We start from the raw sequence: 17394 nt of genomic DNA, 5'->3' as shown, positions 1-17394 counted from the left end.
CATATATATATCCATATATATATCCTTTTTCAGATTCTTTTCTGTTATGGTTTATTACAGGATATTGACTATAGTTCCCTGTACTATACAGTAGGAACTTGTTGATCACAGTACTTGTCACTTGATCATAATCCTATCTTTGGTTATGGACCTTGTAAGGACCTTGTAAAGGGAATGAATGAGAAACCATTCTCGTGCCTCCTGTTTCCCACACCTGCCCTCCATCCCCCAGCTCGAGGAGGGGAGCCTCTTGAGTGCCGTTGGGATTGGGCTGAGAGGAGTGATGGTTTGTGCTTCATGAACTCTTTTTTTTTTTTTTTTTTTTTTTTGCGGTACACGGGTCTCTCACTGCTGTGGCCGTGGCCTCTCCCTTTGCGGAGCACAGGCTCTGGACACGCAGGCTCAGCGGCCATGGCTCACAGGCCCAGCCGCTCTGTGGCATGTGGGATCCTCCCGGACAGGGGCACGAACCCGTGTCCCCTGCATCGGCAGGCGGACTCTCAACCACTGCGTCACCAGGGAAGCCCTCATGAGCTCTTTTGTTGAGAGTTTTGGCATCTATGTTCACTGTAGTTTTCTTCTTTCCTCCTGTCTTTGTCTGGTTTTGGTGTCAAGATAACCTTTCTATAGGTTGTCACGGCCTGGTCTGTTTTCTCACTTGGGCCACTCCACCAGCTTCCTGCTGTCCACGGGTTCCTGTCTTGCCAAGAGAATTCTCTGGAAGGCCTCCACCAGGGGAGGTTGTTGCAGCTCTCCTTAGCCTTACACACAAATAAGCCCATGGGAGAGGGTAGTTCTCAGGGGCGTCCACCAAAGCCTTCAGGGTGAGTTGAATGAGCTAGCCCGGGGGAGGCCGGGGAGGGGTGGATGGGAAGAAGCTCACCCACACCCTTTCTGCACCAAGATGCTCCTCAGTAATCTCTTTATCCCAGCTCAGCACCAGGCACCCCTGTGAGTCAGTCACCCTCCGCACCTGCAGTGATGCCGGGCCTCTCCCAAAATTCAGGTCACACCCTTCAACCTGATGGGTGATTCTCTTGTGTAATCTTGTCCCACTGGCTTTAGGGAAAGACAATTCAAAATCTGAGAGACAGAAGAACGAGGGGAAGGAGAATTGCTCCCTCGCACACATTGCCTTCCTCCAAAGGCCTCTAGCCCTCTTCATATAGTCAAGGGGCTCTAGGTTTGGATAGGCCTATGTTTTCCTACAACATCTCCTCTTATTAAACCCCTTGGGAGTGACGAGCTACACATGGCCATTTCTTTGACCTTAAAATGGAACAGCATCCACAGAAATCCTGGTACCTTCCCATGATTTGTTGGGTGTGGGGTACGGCAAGGGCTTCTACAGTAATTCCAAGCATCTTAGTCCATTTGGGCTGCTTTGACAAAAATACCATAAACTGGGTGGCTTAGAGACAGCAGAAATTTTTTCTTACAGTTCTGGAGGCTGGAAAGTCCAAGATCAAAGTGGTGACAGTTTCAGTGTTTGGCTGGGGCTATGTTCTCATTTAACTTCACATAGCAGAAGGGGCTGAAGAGCTCTCTGGAGTTGGGCACTGACCATTCCTGAGGGCTTCGCCCTCCTGACATAAGCACCTCCTACAGGCCCTACCTCCAAATAGCATCACCTTGAGTCTTAGAATTTAATATATGGATGTGGGGCGGGTGAGCACATATTCAAATATTCAATCTATAGCATCAGGGGAGCAGGAAAGGACTGTCTATTGGGTTTTTACATCCTCATGGAGTATATTACAATGTGCACACAAAAAGCCTTGAAACTCTTAAAGGCAGGTATCTGGGGGTGAGGAAGATTGTGTTCGTTTATTAGGAGCTTTTTACTTTCTAAATTATTCATGTTTGGAAATTTTATTAATGAGCATGTATTCCTTTTGTAATTATCAACAACCAATAAAGATGGTTATTATTATTTTTTTTTTTGCGGTACATGGGCCTCTCACTGTCGTGGCCTCTGCCGTTGCGGAGCACAGGCTCCAGACACGCAGGCTCAGCAGCCATGGCTCACGGGCCCAGCCACTCCGCGGCATGTGGGATCTTCTCGGACCGGGGCACGAACCCGTGTCCCCTGCATCGGTAGGCAGACTCTCAACCACTGCGCCACCAGGGAAGCCCAAGATGGTTATTATTTTTAAAGAACTCTGGTCTGTAATGTAAGGCTTCCTAGGTTTAAGAACATCACTCAGGAGAGTGTGTTCAGTCCTCACTGGTCTGGTCATATGCTGAATGAATAGTACATCCTGACTGGGTGGAATAATGGAAAGATGGGCTGACGTGCCCTTTTCTACCTGTTCAGGTGTGTCACTTTCTCTTTTCCCTTTCTCCCAATCTTCCTGATTCAAACCACTACTATCCTTGTAACTAGTCACTCTCTCATCAGCAACACAGGTTTACAAGGCTTTTCCAACTTGAAAGTTAAGCTACTGCCCAATGCTACCCCAATACTTAGGTGTTCAGAGTCAGCAAAAGAGTGAACCCAATTTATTAAATAAGCTGAATTCAATGGAAGGTACTGGGTTGGCCAAAAAGTGCCTTCGGTTTTTAAGTAAAAATAAAAGACACATTTTTCATTTTCACCAAGAACTTTATTAAACAATATAGTCACCCCTTTTTTCCACTACCTTCTGCCATTTTTCATGCAACTTCATAATTCCATCTTCCAAAAACTTTTTATCTTTTTGAGCAAAGAACTGTTCCAGGTGCCTTTTACAGTCTTCCAGGGAATTGAAATTTTTTCCATTAAGAGAATTTTGTAAAGACTGAGATAAATGGAAATCTGAAGGTGCAATGTCTGGTGAATATGGTGGATGAATCAAAACTTTCCAGCCAAGCTGTAACAGTTTTCGCCTGGTCATCAAAGAAACATGCGGTCTTGTGCTTTCCTGCTGGAAGATCATACGTTTTCTGTTGACTAATTCTGGACGCTTTTCGTCAAGTTCTGCTTTCAGTTGGTCTAGTCAGGAGCAGTACTTGTTGGAACGATTCGTTTGGTTTTCCGGAAGGAGCTCATAATAGGGGACTCCCTTCCAGTCCCACCATATACACAACATCACCTTCTTTGGATGAAGGCCGGCCTTTGATGTGGTTGGTAGTGGTTCATTTCCCTTGCCCCATGCTCTCTTCCATTCCACATTGTCGCGCAGTGTCCACTTTTCATCGCCCGTCACCATTTGTTTTAAAAATGGAAACTTTTCATTACGTTTCAATAGAGAATCGCATGCGGAAATATGGTCAAGAAGGTTTTTTTCGCTTAACTTATATGGAACCCAAACGTCAAAGCGATTAACATAACCACGCTGGTGCAAATGATTTTCAACAACTGATTTGTACATTTTGAGTATGTCAGCTATCTCCCGTGTGATATAATATTGATTGTTTTCAATTAATGTCTCGATTTGATCGCTATCAACTTCAACTGGTCTACACGATCATGGAGCATCGTCCAGCGAGAAATCTCCAGCACGAAATTTCTCAAACCACTTTTGACATGTTCGATCAGTCACAGCACCTTCTCCATACACTGCACAAATCGTTTTTTGTGTTTCAGTTGCGTTTTTACCTTTCTTGAAATAATAAAGCATAATATGCCGGAAATGGTGCTTTTTTCTTCCATATTCAATATTAAAATGGCTACACAAAAATCCACCAATTTTGATGTCTTTTTTTAAAATGCACGCTGATGTGACAGCTGTCACATACGACCTAACAAAATTGTTTTGAATGAAGTTAAAGATAACTATGCGCTACTAGAGCCATCTTCTGGAAAAAACTGAACGAACCTTTTGGCCAACCCAGTACATCAGCTATTAAAAATGGTTCATTCTAGGGCTTTCCTGGTGGCGCAGTGGTTGAGAGTCCGCCTGCCGATGCAGGGGACACGGGTTCGTGACCCGGTCCGGGAAGATCCCACATGCCGCGGAGCGGCTGCGCCTGTGAGCCATGGCCGCTAAGCCTGCGCGTCCGGAGCCTGTGCTCCGCAACGGGAGAGGCCACAGCAGTGAGAGGCCCGTGTACCGCAAAAAACCCCCACAAAAAAAACAACAACAAAAAAGGTTCATTCTAGTCTTGAAAAAAAATCACCAGCTTCACATAAAATTTAAAGTGGTAGGGAGGTTATGATCTTTAATTCTTGAACTCCCCTCCTAACCATAAATTCTCCTTCACATACAGAGTTAAAAAGGGATGTAAGAGGAGTTTAAATTCTTGGCCCTTCAGCCAAATAAAATAGTAATAAATGGACTGGAGGGGGAGAAGAGAAATTGAAGAGATTTCTCCTCTGAGAATTGGTGCTGGTCTATGAATTCCCACTTCTAACTCCAAGAAGTGATATGTGTGTGGAAGGCTGAGGTGACATGTTGCCATCTAATCCCTAGCCTAGTAAGGGAGGCCTCGAGGGAGCTACTTGGGAAATCTGACATATGGGCCTTGCATCTGAGAGAGGGCTGGTACCCAACTTAGGCATGGGAGAACTTCAGCCGACTCTGGAGTTCAGCTGACTCCCTCTGGGATATCCAAGAAGGGCTGATAGCTTTAATATTAGAACTAGGACAAGGCAGCTACATTGGGAACGGCCTGTGCTCTCAAAGGTTATTGGTGCAAGCCATACGGATCATGTGGTGTACAGGGGATTTGGGCGGTGTGTGAGAAGGGGGAAAACTGGCCTGCCGTTGTCTTAAATTTCTCCTCCAAGCCAGCGGGCCTTCAGGAGAGGATTAGGAGACCTTAGCAGGAAGAGGCAGAAGTTTAAGTGACCACAGTATGCCCTGCAGCAGGTGAGGGAATTTTAAGTGGCTAGCTGGAGTAGAGATGTCTCTATTCACTTTGAGGAAACTATAGGAGAGAGGCCTCCCCAGAAGTGAATGGCCCACAGGAGGAAAAGTCACATTCAAACACTCGCAAGTTCAGAGAGCAGGAAACCACCTTGGATGGTACAATTCACAGTAAAACTCTTCTCGATTTTCTTCTTCCCTCCTCATTTTGCCCTTCCCTTCAGCAGGATTCCAGCCTGAAACAGGTCGGGGGTAACATAACCACATAATGCATTGTCAAGAGATGTGGGCTTCATCCATAAAGTTGTGTTGTGACTACAAATACGTTTGCTCAATTCAGTGGTTAACGATGTACCCACGCTCCATGGACCCAGGCAAGCCACCCCGGAACCATTCCGTGGGCTTCACTATGGGCCTATGGCGGTACCTTGCTCACTTATTTATGAACATCACGAGATGTTCTGATATGATCACAGAGTCAAGCACGTTTAGGGTATAAAGTCATCATGGAAATTTACAGGAATGTAGAGATCTAAATATAAAGGCCATAACATCACATGATAAGGCAGCGTCCAGCCCAGCAGCTCCTGAGACTGGGCCCCGGTGCCAGCAAATCAGAAGGTCATTTGGGCAGCTGGAAAACGTTCCCTTCATAGTCCGCCATGCCTGCAACCTGGGGAGGACTTCTGCCTTGGACACTAGGGAGCTTGTTCCTTTACAGCGGCAGGGGAAGCCCCCAAGGCGGCCGGGCTCTGCAGAAACAACACCTGCTTCGCGCGTGGGCTCCTAGCTTTTCCGGTTCAGCAGCCAGGACCTAATTAAGTATTCCACAGAGGTGACGTAGCCGGGAGACCACGCCTCCTCAGAAACCCCGCCCCTCCCCGCAGCCGGCAGCGCGTGATGTCACGGCGTCCCGGACGTGCCCCGCCCCCGGCCGATTGTCGCCAGGGGCCGCTCGCGGGTCCGGTCTCCTAGGCAACCAGGCGCTCCGCCCCTCCGCCCCTTTAACCTTTAGGGTCCGCGGGGCCGAGTCCTGCGCTCGCTCCCTTCTCCCCTCCCTTTCCACTCTTCGCCGGGGCTGTCCCGGCCGGAAGCGAAGATGGCGGCGGCGGCGGGTGCGGCGTCAGCCGAGCTGGTGATCGGCTGGTGCATCTTCGGCCTCCTGCTCCTGGTAGGGGAGACGCTTGGAGTTCCCCAGGGCCTGGACGGGGGAGGGGCAGCCCCGCCGTTGGTCTCCGGGGCCGGGACCCTCCTTGCCCCGCCCCGCCCGCTCCTGCGGGAGCTGCGGGGGCCCTGGGCTGGGCCGCGGTGAGGGGCGCGTCGGCCCCTCGTTGCCCGCGCGGGGTGGTCCCCTCGGCTGGTGGCTGCGTCCTGACCCGGACTCTGCGCTGGCGCACCTGGGTATGGGGGCCCGGGGAGAGGAGGGGCCCTGGGAGCGCCCGCCTGCTCGAGTCCCGTGGGCGCCGCGTCGTCGCCCCGGGAGGGGGGTGTCTCTGCCCCTCTGAGTGGTCCACCTTGTCCCTTCCCTTAGGATGGGGGGTCTTCAGCCTTCTCTCCCCATTGTGAGACCCTGCCTTGGTGACGTGCGGTGTTCGTTCTGACGCTGGGTTTCGCGTTCCTTCCTGGTCTCTGATGGGCGAAAGCCTGTGCAGGGCGGAGCTGGGGCCCTGGTCACTGCCAGTGTCAGGGTCAGTGTACCCACCTGACTTCAGGTGCCTCCTTCCCAGCCCCCTGGTTCCTGCTTCTCCAGTGAGCAAAACGTGGGCCTTAATGGGCCAAATGGCCTAGGTTGTACTTCCCTAACCCATATTAAAACCCTTTTATTTGGGAATTCAGTTTATTTCTCTTCGTACCCTTCCCCAGTCTCGCTCTTCCCTCGTGGTCTCCAGCGCATCCTGTTGTTGCTTCAACAGGACAACTATCTGGCCCGAAGTATTTTGCCACTTTGCATTAGGAAAACAACAAAATCAAACCAAAAAACTGTTTACTTCACTTGTTGAAATCAAGACTTGTCTCATTTTACTTCACTTTCTTGATTCCACTACCGTGTTTGCAACCTCTGTGTTATAGTCTGTTTTTCCAGTAGGTGTTGCAGCGGAAACTACTCGCCCCTCCAAAGTGCGAAAACTTGAAAAGGCTTCTCTTGTTGCCTTTACCCCTCGCCCGGAAAGTAATAATGCCTTTACCCCGGAGCACTTTATTCTGCTTGGAGAAATGTGGAAACCGTGAAGGTTGGCTGTGGTTTCCAAAACTTGTACTTGGAGAGTTCACTGGCTTTTCCCATACCCTCGTATTCACTTGACTTTGTAGCGGAGCAAAATTTGGCGCCCCAAAATGGCTCTCTGGCTTGATGGTTAGTTCAGGCTGATTATATGTAAGAAACAGAAGACTCGGGAAATCTTTCTCTTTTACTTCTGTCTTAGCTGCTGGGAGAATTTCAGGTAAGGGGCTTGTTCCCAAAATAGAGTCATCACCTGAGATATCCTGCAGAGGATGTGGGCTAGGCGTGATGGTGGTGGTTCTCCGCTGGGCCTAGAGATCCGAGTCCCTCTGTCCTGTTGTGTCTGCCTGGCCCAGCAAAAGTGTATTTGCCAACCTTTTGCTTTCTGTGTGCATGTGAATTGCCTTCCTTCCCGTTGAAGTCCCAAACCCACCCCCATCCCCCCACCCACCCCCCGCTGCCAGGATCCTCTGTCTGTAGCTGAAAGTGGTATTTAAGGTGAGGGCTTTGGCCATTTTGGCGAGTTTTCTTGGGTCTCTCCCCTGTATACATGTTCTCAAGCGTTTGTTTGATTTTCTCCTGTTGATCTATCTCATGTTAATTTAGTTGTTAGACCAGTCAGAAGAACTGAAGAACGAAAGGTACATTTCCTCCTCCCTGACAGTTAGAGGAGAACAAAGGAGCAGGTAACCTGTATCAAAGTTCAGGGGGGAGTCTCTTGGCAGTTATCAGTGAAAAACATGTAAGGTACAGCAGTTGTACTGTAAATTGTAGGAGGATGCAAACAAAACAAAATGTGGCCTTTAGGAGGGCCTGAAGATAGGTGGGAAAACAAAAATTCTTGTAACAGGTTATTTTAAGTACTGAAAACCAAAGTATGGTTTTATGAATTAAATAGGACTTCAGAGAATAGAGAACAATATTGGGAGAAAGTGGAATTGAGGCAAACTTTGGGTAGATAATGAAGGGAAGCCATTTAAGTTGGTGATATTACAGTGGGAACAAGATAAAATGAGAAGGGAATTAAAGGTCTGAAATTAGATGTTGGAGTAGAAAGAAATTAGTAATGAGGGCCATTGTTTAATTTTCTGCAAGTCTCTTTAGTTCCTGGATTATTAGAAGAGAGCTGAATTCTCATGTCTGCTTCTGCATTCAGCCTTTTCAGAGATTATTTTGGTTGAAGTATATGAAGTTTTAGTGATACGCAGTTGGAAGCAGAGTATCTTAGGTCATTGTGGACCTTGTTCTATAATACTACACCAAAACTCAGTAAGTAGAAGCTTCTTAGTATGAAATATGGTTTCTGAAACCCTATCAACGAACTTTTGTTCAGTTGTATTAAAGTCCACGTTGTACTTTGAATGGATCTTTCCCCATGTGTGGTTTTATAATGTGATGCATTTGATCGTTTAGAAAATACTGGTTCACTGAGTTATGCAGATATTCCAAATATGGATACCTTTCATTATATAAATCAAAATATCACATTTATCAGTATCACTACTGATCTTGTCAGAAGAAATGTCTCAGAAATGAATTGTCAAGCTCACAGTCGTGGATACAGGTTTTCCAAAATTCTGGTTTTCATTTGAAAGCTTGAATTTTATCACCTGTAACAAATACTGTCAGTTGTTTTTCTTGAACTGATCGGCTTCCTTTGTTCATTTAGACAAAATCTGCCAAATATCCAAGCCTGAATAACCATAGTTAGTCACTTGTGCTTTCAAGCGAAAATGATGTTTCTTGGAAATAGTGCCTAGTTTGGCTTTTGACTCTTAAATACTGAGGTGCTTTTCCTGGGGGCAGCCAGCCATCGCAGGTTGAGTACATACTTCCAGTATGCATTTCCCCACGGAGTATTAAAAGAGTCAAGTGTTGAAGTTTAATAAAGTTAACATTTACTGCTTTGTCAATTATAGTTTTAAGTTAAATAGTCTTTAAAAAAATTTTTTTTCCCCCTTCTGTGAGTGTGGTGTGGTGGTAAAGAGTAAGATCACTACTGGCACGTTTGGTGCCAAGGCCAGCAGTTTTCCCCACCAAGGCTTTTGCGCCATCAGTGCATATATCAACATAGTGACAAAGGCGAATGACGTCTTAGTATTATTATGGGGTTAGTTTCAATTTGCAAATCCCCAGAAAGGGTTGTGGGACTGCCAGAGGTCTGGGGACTTAACACTTTGAGAACTGCTGCCAGTCATCTTCTAAAGAATCAGAACACTGAGACTGACTTCTTTTGTAACCTTGGGCAAACAGGATGGACTTCATTTTCTTCTGCCGCATAAGGCAAGGTGAGCTTGGCCCCTCTAAAGCCTATAATCCAACTGTCTACGTTTACTGTGTCAATCTGAGCTCCTCTACCTAAGCCTCCCCCTGCAGGATGCTCAGTAATTTGGTTTACACCATCTCTCCAGTTGCACTTCCCGTTACTGTACAAGATTGAGTCTCCGTTTCTGTAAAGCAAGTTTACTCTTGTTACTCAAAGTGAGGGCATCATCTGGGAACTTGTGAGAAATACAAAATATAAGACCCCAGCCCCACCGAATCAGAATCTGCAGTTCGACAAGATCCCAGGCAGTAGGTGTGTATTCATTTAACAAAAGTTTATCTGTTCTCATGCCTGCCTCTGCCCAGGTGCTTCTCCACCTTGACTGCTCATTAAAGCCACCTGGGGAGTGTTAAAAGCCCTAATGCCCAGACAGGTGAAATCACAATCTCTTGGGAGGGGTTGGGGACTCCTCTAAACCTTTCCTTATAGTTGTTAGCAAAATTATGTATTGGTTTCTTTTATGAAATCCTCTAAGATGTTATTTCATATGACATTTAATAATAATTGCTGCTCTTTGTGGCGCTGTGCTAAACCCTTCATTCAATTTTTATAACCTGCTATGAAAGAAGTATTCTTATTTCTATCTTACAGTTGAGGACATTTGGTTTATTTTATAACGTAGTAACTATTGATAGATCTGTTACCGAGTCCAAGCTCTCTCTGCTCGCCGCATGACAGGCCAGTGAACCCGAGACAAGGTGTCGGGGCAAGGAATACGACTTTACTCGCAGACTGAGAAGATGGTGGACTAGTGTCTCTGAAAAACCATCTTACGGGGTCTGGATGCCAGTTTCTTTTGCAGAATCAGAGGGAGAGGCCTTGAGGAAGTAAAGTAAAAGGGCCATCAGTCTTGCAAAACACTTCCTGGAATGACCAGCCTGGGAGAGGGGATGTGTTAGTTTCTTTTTCCTTGCAGCCATTCACAGGCCGGCGGGTTCCCTGAGGCAGGCCATTAGGTATGGTTATAATAACAAAAGCAACGGAAAGCAAAGGTTGAAGTCGAAGAAACAGATCCAACTTGGAGTCCGATTTAGCTCTTCCCTGTTACAGATTTAACCTGTAAACAACTGTTTGGGGTTCTGTTTTAAAACTGTAAAGGGATCTTGAGACCAAAAAGTTTGGGAACCTCTGGCTTAACTATTTTGCCTGCGTTGCCCTTTCCCTGCCTGTTATTGGCAAACTCCTTCCTTTGCAGTAATACCTGTCACTCTGAACTTTGTAGAAGTGCAGATCTCCTTGAAGTCCAACAAAAAATTTATTGAGCACTTTGTGTCAGGATAGAAAGAAAAGGTTCATCTTCCAGTGACTTCCAAAATAATTGGGGAATATTTTAAATATCTGTCAATTAATTTAGAAACAAACCCATTAAATATTAATATAAGTAACATTTTATGAAAGAATATTTTCCAGAACAAGAAGAAATTAGTAAGTTGTTAAGCCGGAATTTGAATGAAGGTCTTCTTTCTCTCTCCCCTTCCTTCCTTTCTTTCTTTTTCTTTCTCTCTCTTCCCCCTTCCTTCCTCCCTCCCTCTCTCTCCTTCTTTCTTTCTCCCTTCGAAGCTTTCTTTCTCTCTCCCTCCCTCCCTCCCTTCCTTCCTTTCTTTCTTTCTTTCTTTCTTCCCTTTCTCTCTCTCTCCCCCTCCCCCTCTCCCTCTCCCTCTCTCCCTTCCTCCCTCCCTCTCTTTCTCTTCCTCCCTCCCTCCCTCCCCCTCCCCCCTCCCCCTTCCCTTCCTTCCTTCGTTTCCTCCTTTGTTTCTTTCTCTCCAACAACCAGGTTCCCAGGAGCACATTTTCCTTTTCACCTTATTTTTTCCTGCTATTCTGATACCAACCGAAATGTTAATAATGTAAAGGAATTACATGCAACAACTTGGATGGATTTCAGATTCATTATGCTAAGTGAAAGAAGCCAGACTCAAAAGACATGCTATATAAGGACATGATGACATTCTAGAAAAAGCAGAAGGTATGGGGACAGATAACAGATAGTGGTTGTCGAGGGCTGGGGAGTAGAGAGACGGGTTAACTCTGGAGGGGCAAAGGGGATTTTTCTGTGGTGATGGAACTGTTCTTATATCTTGACTGTGGTTGGAGAATTTGGAAACTGAAACTAGTTAGGTGGTGCTTAGGTTAGTTAGGTGGTGCTTAGTTCAGTTCTGGCTCCTGAACTAGAAGGGAAGTAACGTTACATGAAAAACTGGGTTTGCCTGTTGATGGGTGTTGAACCAAAAGACACAGCCAAGCCGAAGAGCAGGAGTAGGGAGAGCAAGGGGGATCCTTCCCAAAGCAGTGTGTCCTCAACAGCAAGATTGGGAGAGTTTTAAGCTAAGGGTGTATGCATATTAAGGGGCTTGAGCAGAGGAATAGAATTGGGGTAAAGGTCCACAGAGTCCAAGCTTTAATTGATTGAAGTCACTAGGGTCAGAAAAGGTCAACATCATCACCCCTTAGGTTCCAGTTGATCTAGTGGTTGAGCACCCCAGGCGGGGTTAAATTCTGCAAAACAGCTCAAGAAAGTGCTTCAGGCTAATCTTTACCACCTGTTGAAACAAAATTGGGAGTTTACAACTGATTTATTATCTTTACTGTTGTTACTTGTCTCACCTGATAAGTCTTTTGTTCCTTTAAGATCTTTAGTTACTGAGACCCATTCAAGCAAGTGCGCTGTAGCCAGGCTTAGATGGCTTGGGCCAAAAGTGGCTTCTCTTAAGTCAAGAAGGCCATGCCTGGTTCTCTTTCTCTAGGGAATCCCTGCCCTGTCTGCTTACAGTGAAAGTTGAATCTGTTGAAAAGCATGAAATGCCAAAACTAAGCTTGTGTCCCAGGGCTTTGATAGAGCTTGGTTAAAACCCTGGTTTTCAGGTTCGCCTCAGGTTGGAATCCTCAGGCATTTGAAGTGCTGCCTGGAGGAGCCTCACTCTCTGGTTGAAGTGGTTTGCGGGTGGGTGTACAGGTAGGAATTTAAGTTTTTACCCAGGGGATTCTAACACAGCCAAGGTTGAGAATCACTGATTCAGGATCTGTCTGCTTCCCCTAGGATTAGGGCGGAGGTTCTCGAAGTGTAGTCCTTGGACCAGCATCAGCCTCACCTGGGAACTTGTGACAAACGCAGGTTTTCTGGACCTTCTCCAGACCTGTTGGGTCTGGAACTCTGTGCTTTAGCAGCCCTCCAGGGGATTCTGATGCTGGAATCTGAAGTTAGAGGATTGCGAGAGTACAGTCCTATACCCTCTGTTAGTTTCTAGGAAGATGGAGATGACTATTCAGAGTACCTTGTTGAGATGTCAACCTCAGTACCTCTGAGTGTACTTTTTCCCTGGAAAGTTCCTTGCAGTGCACGTGCATCCATTTTCAGTGTTCACTTTTCTTCGTTTAATGCCCTTTGAAATGTGAATTATAATGTGTCAATTGCATGGTGATTATTGGCAGTTAATCTTTAGTTGAATGGTACTCTTGAACTGTCATAATGGGACAGAAGTTAATTTTAATTCAAGTGGTATTCTGTGATGCTTCAGCAGTAAGAATACGATAGAATAACTTCTAGTTATGTCTTCTTTAGGTTGGGGAGATTTATAGGGAAAAGTATTCAGAGCTAGTTAGAACTGTAATGTTGTGTGAAACCATGAATGGTTATACTGTGTTCAGTGAGGAAATATGTAACTGAGCACTGTTATTGATAACTTTTGCTTGTTTTTTTTGGTGTCTTGGCACCCAAGTGAAGTTGTACTGCTTTCATGAACTCGGCTTTGAAAGTTATAAATCTTGAATAAATTTATAAGGGGTAGTGGATGTTGCTTGCACATCCGGAAGAATCGCGACTTGACATAATGTTTCCCATTGGGAACTTACAAACACAGACTAAAATCAGTTTTAGAGAATACATAGGGCAGTAACAAAACATTTCTTTCTGTTCTATTTCAGGCTATTTTGGCATTCTGCTGGGTATATGTTCGTAAATATCAAAGTCAGCGGGAAAGTGAAGTTGTCTCCACCATAACAGCGATCTTTTCTCTGGCGATTGCTCTCATCACATCAGCACTTCTACCAGTGGATATATTTTTGGTTTCCTACATGAAAAACCAAAATGGTACATTTAAGGTAATTATCATCATACTATGGGAATTTTTCCCTTTCATATTCTTGGCAATTAAGTATTTACTGAAATGTTTAGCAGTGCAGTGTATGTTGTGTTTTATTGTTGTCTCCGGGAATAAGCGAGAATGGAAATGCACATAGAGGCCGAGCATGTGACAACTACATGGAACAGACAGACTGCTCACTGACTTACACCCATCCAAGTGTGAAGAATGCCTTTGTTAATCGGAAAATGTGCTAAGTAATCATAATAGGGTTATTTTTGTGCCTCTTGCAGCTCCCTTGAAGTCTGTTTGACTTGATCTGCATCAGTGCAGTACGTGGATAATTTAGAAGGGGTTTTGTTAGTGAGATTAGGGTCTTCATCTCTGTGTCATATTGAGTACTCTGAGTCACTGTGATGTAGGCTGTGGATTATCAGACCTGAGTTCTAATCTTGATTCGCACTGTCTAACTTGTGTCTTTGGCCAAACTGAACTTTTCTGGACTTCAAATTCCTTATTTTTAAAATGCATGGTGTTGGACTGGAAAATTTCTGAGTTCCTTTTCAATTATGCAAGTTACTTTTACATTTCTTATTAGTGTAACCTTCTATGAGGCAGGAACTGTGTCTTGTTTGTTTCTGTATGCCCAGTGTCTGACAAGCAGTAGGTACTTAAATATTTGAATGAAATATTATTTCAGTTATCTCCATAATGCATGGTTCCAAAATAAGTTCCTGAATTGGGCCAACTGGGCTGAAATGATTTGGTAATTTTTGGTAGTTAGGTTTGGATAGATTCTGATTGCTGTGAAAACTACAGTTATTTTCTGTAGGTCAGTCATTCATTTAGCAAGTATCAGTTGACCACTTAGTATGTGCCAAACACTGTACAGAGATAGTAACTAACATTTGTTGAGTATTTACTATGTGTCAGACCCTTTCCTAAATGGTTTACATGTCTTCACGCCATTAATGTCCCAACAGCCCTATGAGGTAGATAGTGTTATCCATGTTTTTATGGGCAGGAAGCCAGGGTTCAGAGAGGTGACGTGACCCATCTCAGGTCTTGGGGTTTGTAAGTGCTGTTGCTGGGATTTGAAGTTCTGCAGTCTGGCTCCAAGGTTCTTTGCTCGCTGGGATCTGGATCTGTACCTCTACCTATATCTATCCATCTGATACAGTGGAAGTAGTGTTATCCCTTGTATAATTGTTGTTTGAGTAGGAGATTTTTTAAGTTTTAAATTTAGAATATTTGATTTGTTTAAATTTTGTGGGATTATGTTTTCATCTTGAAATTTCTAAAGTAAGTATTTTCATGAAATTATGAACTTGCCCTTAGATTATGTAGTTGTTCTGGGACCATGCTTAATTTAGTAGTCACTTTCTGGGTACTAGTTTTTTGTTTTACTTTTGTTTCTCTTAACCCGTGAGATTGCATTTATACTTGTTTAAACAAGACTTAGGAATTCACCCACCTAAAGAAGCAAAAGTATTACCCATAAAAACTTGGGGCATTTATTTTATTAATAATATGCCCCAAAAGAGAAGAAAATGTATAACTGTAGTTAATGTGCTTATTTTATGGTTGTTAAATCTGAATGTGCACCAATAATTAGAAGGGAAAAATTCCGTGTTAGTGTTTTTTCCCCCAATTAAAAAAAAAATGTTTTCTTTCATTATTGAGTGATTATTTATTCAGCAATTGTATGTTTTTTTTTTCTGCTGTTCATTTACTTAGTTGTCTCTGTTTAGTTCTGTTTGTTTTTGGCTAACTCAGCTTAATGTACCAGTTGTTTTCCCAATACTTTGATGCCTTTCTTGATATTTTAAACATTCTTTGTTTCCCTTTCTGTCTTTTTCCGTAGCGAGTATTTTCTCCAAAATGTTATTAATGAATTCCCTTGGGGTGCTTAGTGAAAGACAAGAGTAGGTATTTAAGAATTAGTTTTCAGACTTCATGCGGCAGCTGTAAATTTAGCTGTTTTCGGGTAGAAGTGCCCACAGTGTCTTTAATCTCTTCTGTCCTTATTAGTCAGGATGAATGTGCAAGTTGACGTTGTTTTCCATGATGAATTATGTTGTATCCTAAGTTTTACAGTGTGCATTTCTTATTCCTAAATGAATATAAGTATTGTCTAACTTTCTCCATTTCACCTCAAATATTGAAGTCTCTAAACCGATTAGGGACCTGCTTATAAGGTATAATTGTTTGGAAACTTGAGATGTCGAGCACTGCTAACATTTGGCGTAGGAACTGAGGGTGCCAGGCAGGCAGTCTACATACTTTCCCTGTTTTGTCTTATTTGCCTTCCTAGCTGTTTCTGCCTTCTTTTGGCCAAGGGTATATTGTAATAACGTCTGAACTGTTTCCATTCACCCTTTTTTTTTTTTTTTTTTGCGGTACGCGGGCCTCTCACTGCTGTGGCCTCTCCCGTTGCGGAGCACAGGCTCCGGACGCGCAGGCCCAGCGGCCATGGCTCACGGGCCCAGCCGCTCCACGGCATGTGGGATCTTCCCGGACCGGAGCACGAACCCGTGTCCCCTGCATCGGCAGGCGGATTCTCAACCACTGCGCCACCAGGGAAGCCCCCATTCACCTTTTTTTAAATACATGGCACTATGAATAATTTCAGCCAGATAATTTCTTTGTTTCTAGTTTTTGTGAAATAATTAACTTTATAGATTAAAAAGGAAAAAAACCTTAAAGTATAGCCAGAAGTGTTCTATTATAGTGTCTAATTGACCAATAACTTTAGCTAGTGATATACATAAAGTATACCAATCAAAAAAATCAGAAATGGCCACTAACGTGAACAAATATTCTTTATTTTATACAGTGTGTAAAATTAAAATAAAATCAGTAGTTAAGATATGGCATTGCAACATTTGTTTTGGTAGCTAAAATGTTCACCTCCTTCCCTCCATCAATGGTTAGTCTCTTTATGGCCCATAATTAGGAGATGTCTGGGTTGAACTCTACTGCTGCCTCATACCTACTCTCAGATGCTGGTAATTTTATCCTAGAACTCTGTACTCTTCGCTACACCTTAAGTATATTCATGAACTTAATATTGACTGAGTATGAAATGTGTACCTGACAGAGATGTGGATGCTAGAGATTAACGATTACAGCCAACGAGGCCGCTGCTCTCAGGGAGCTCACATTCTGTGAGAGCAGACCAACAGTCAACAAACAAAACAAGCTAGCTTCCTAGTGCTCACTCCTGTGAGGATGCAGAACAGAGCGATGTGAGGCTCAGCTCAGTGGTGGGTGTTGAGGCAGGACAGCGGGATGAGGAGGGCCAGGGCCAGGCTGCCAGGTCCTGGAGCTGGGAACTGAGTGAGGGCTGCCTCAGGGAGAAGCAGCAGCAGGTACAGAGGCCCTCAGGCAGATGTGCTTTTGGCCCGTTTGGCTGAGGTGTGGCATTGGGGGCCGTGCTTTGCTACGAGCTGAGATGAAGAAGAAGGTGGGGACAGATTGTTTGCCACTTTTAGGCCATGTTAATGGGTTTAGATTTTCTTCCAAGGGCAATGGGAAGTTAGTGAAGGTAAAAAATAAAGGTGATGTGGGTTAGAGGGGTACTAGTGGAGAAAAGTGATTAAAAGCGGTATGGATTTTGGAGCTAGAACTGCTTGGATTGGCTGATGGATTAGATATGGGGGTGGAAGGGAAATGAAAACTAGAGATTAACGAAGCACTAAAGCTTAGTGCACCTTAGAGAAAGAGGGCATCCTGGGGGAGTAATTAGACTTGTGTGTGCACACGGGCAAGGGAGGGATGTAAAAAAAAGAGCTGTATTTTGGACAAGTTACCTTCAAGGTGCCTATCATACGTATTCAAGTGCAGCGTCGAGCAGGGAGTTGAAGCTCCAGGGAAACCTTAGGGTTGGAGAGAAGTATCTGGAAGTCATCAGCATGTGCACGGTATTCAGAGCTATGCACTGTCCAGCTGCTGGGGAGACCAGGTGGTCAGACAAGG

At 44.6% G+C, this 17394-nt stretch overlaps 1 protein-coding gene across 1 annotated transcript in view; it reads left to right on the top strand.

The window, feature by feature from the left end:
* Positions 1-5732: 5732 nt before the first annotated feature.
* The window catches only part of LMBRD1 (LMBR1 domain containing 1), a 115974-nt gene continuing 104312 nt past the window's right edge, over positions 5733-17394 (top strand). Inside the window, exons 1-2 of the mRNA XM_029223681.1 lie at positions 5733-5961; positions 13259-13435. Of these exons, the coding sequence (XP_029079514.1) occupies positions 5890-5961; positions 13259-13435 (249 nt within the window). The 5' untranslated portion in view covers positions 5733-5889. The remainder of the gene's footprint in view (positions 5962-13258; positions 13436-17394) is intronic.

This window comes from Monodon monoceros, unplaced genomic scaffold (genome assembly GCF_005190385.1).
Source record: "Monodon monoceros isolate NGI ecotype Baffin Bay Population unplaced genomic scaffold, NGI_Narwhal_1 Super_Scaffold_15, whole genome shotgun sequence".
Taxonomy (NCBI): Eukaryota; Metazoa; Chordata; class Mammalia; order Artiodactyla; family Monodontidae; genus Monodon; species Monodon monoceros.
The sequence above is the reverse complement of the archived record's forward strand: the minus strand, read 5'-3'. Positions and strand labels throughout refer to the sequence as shown.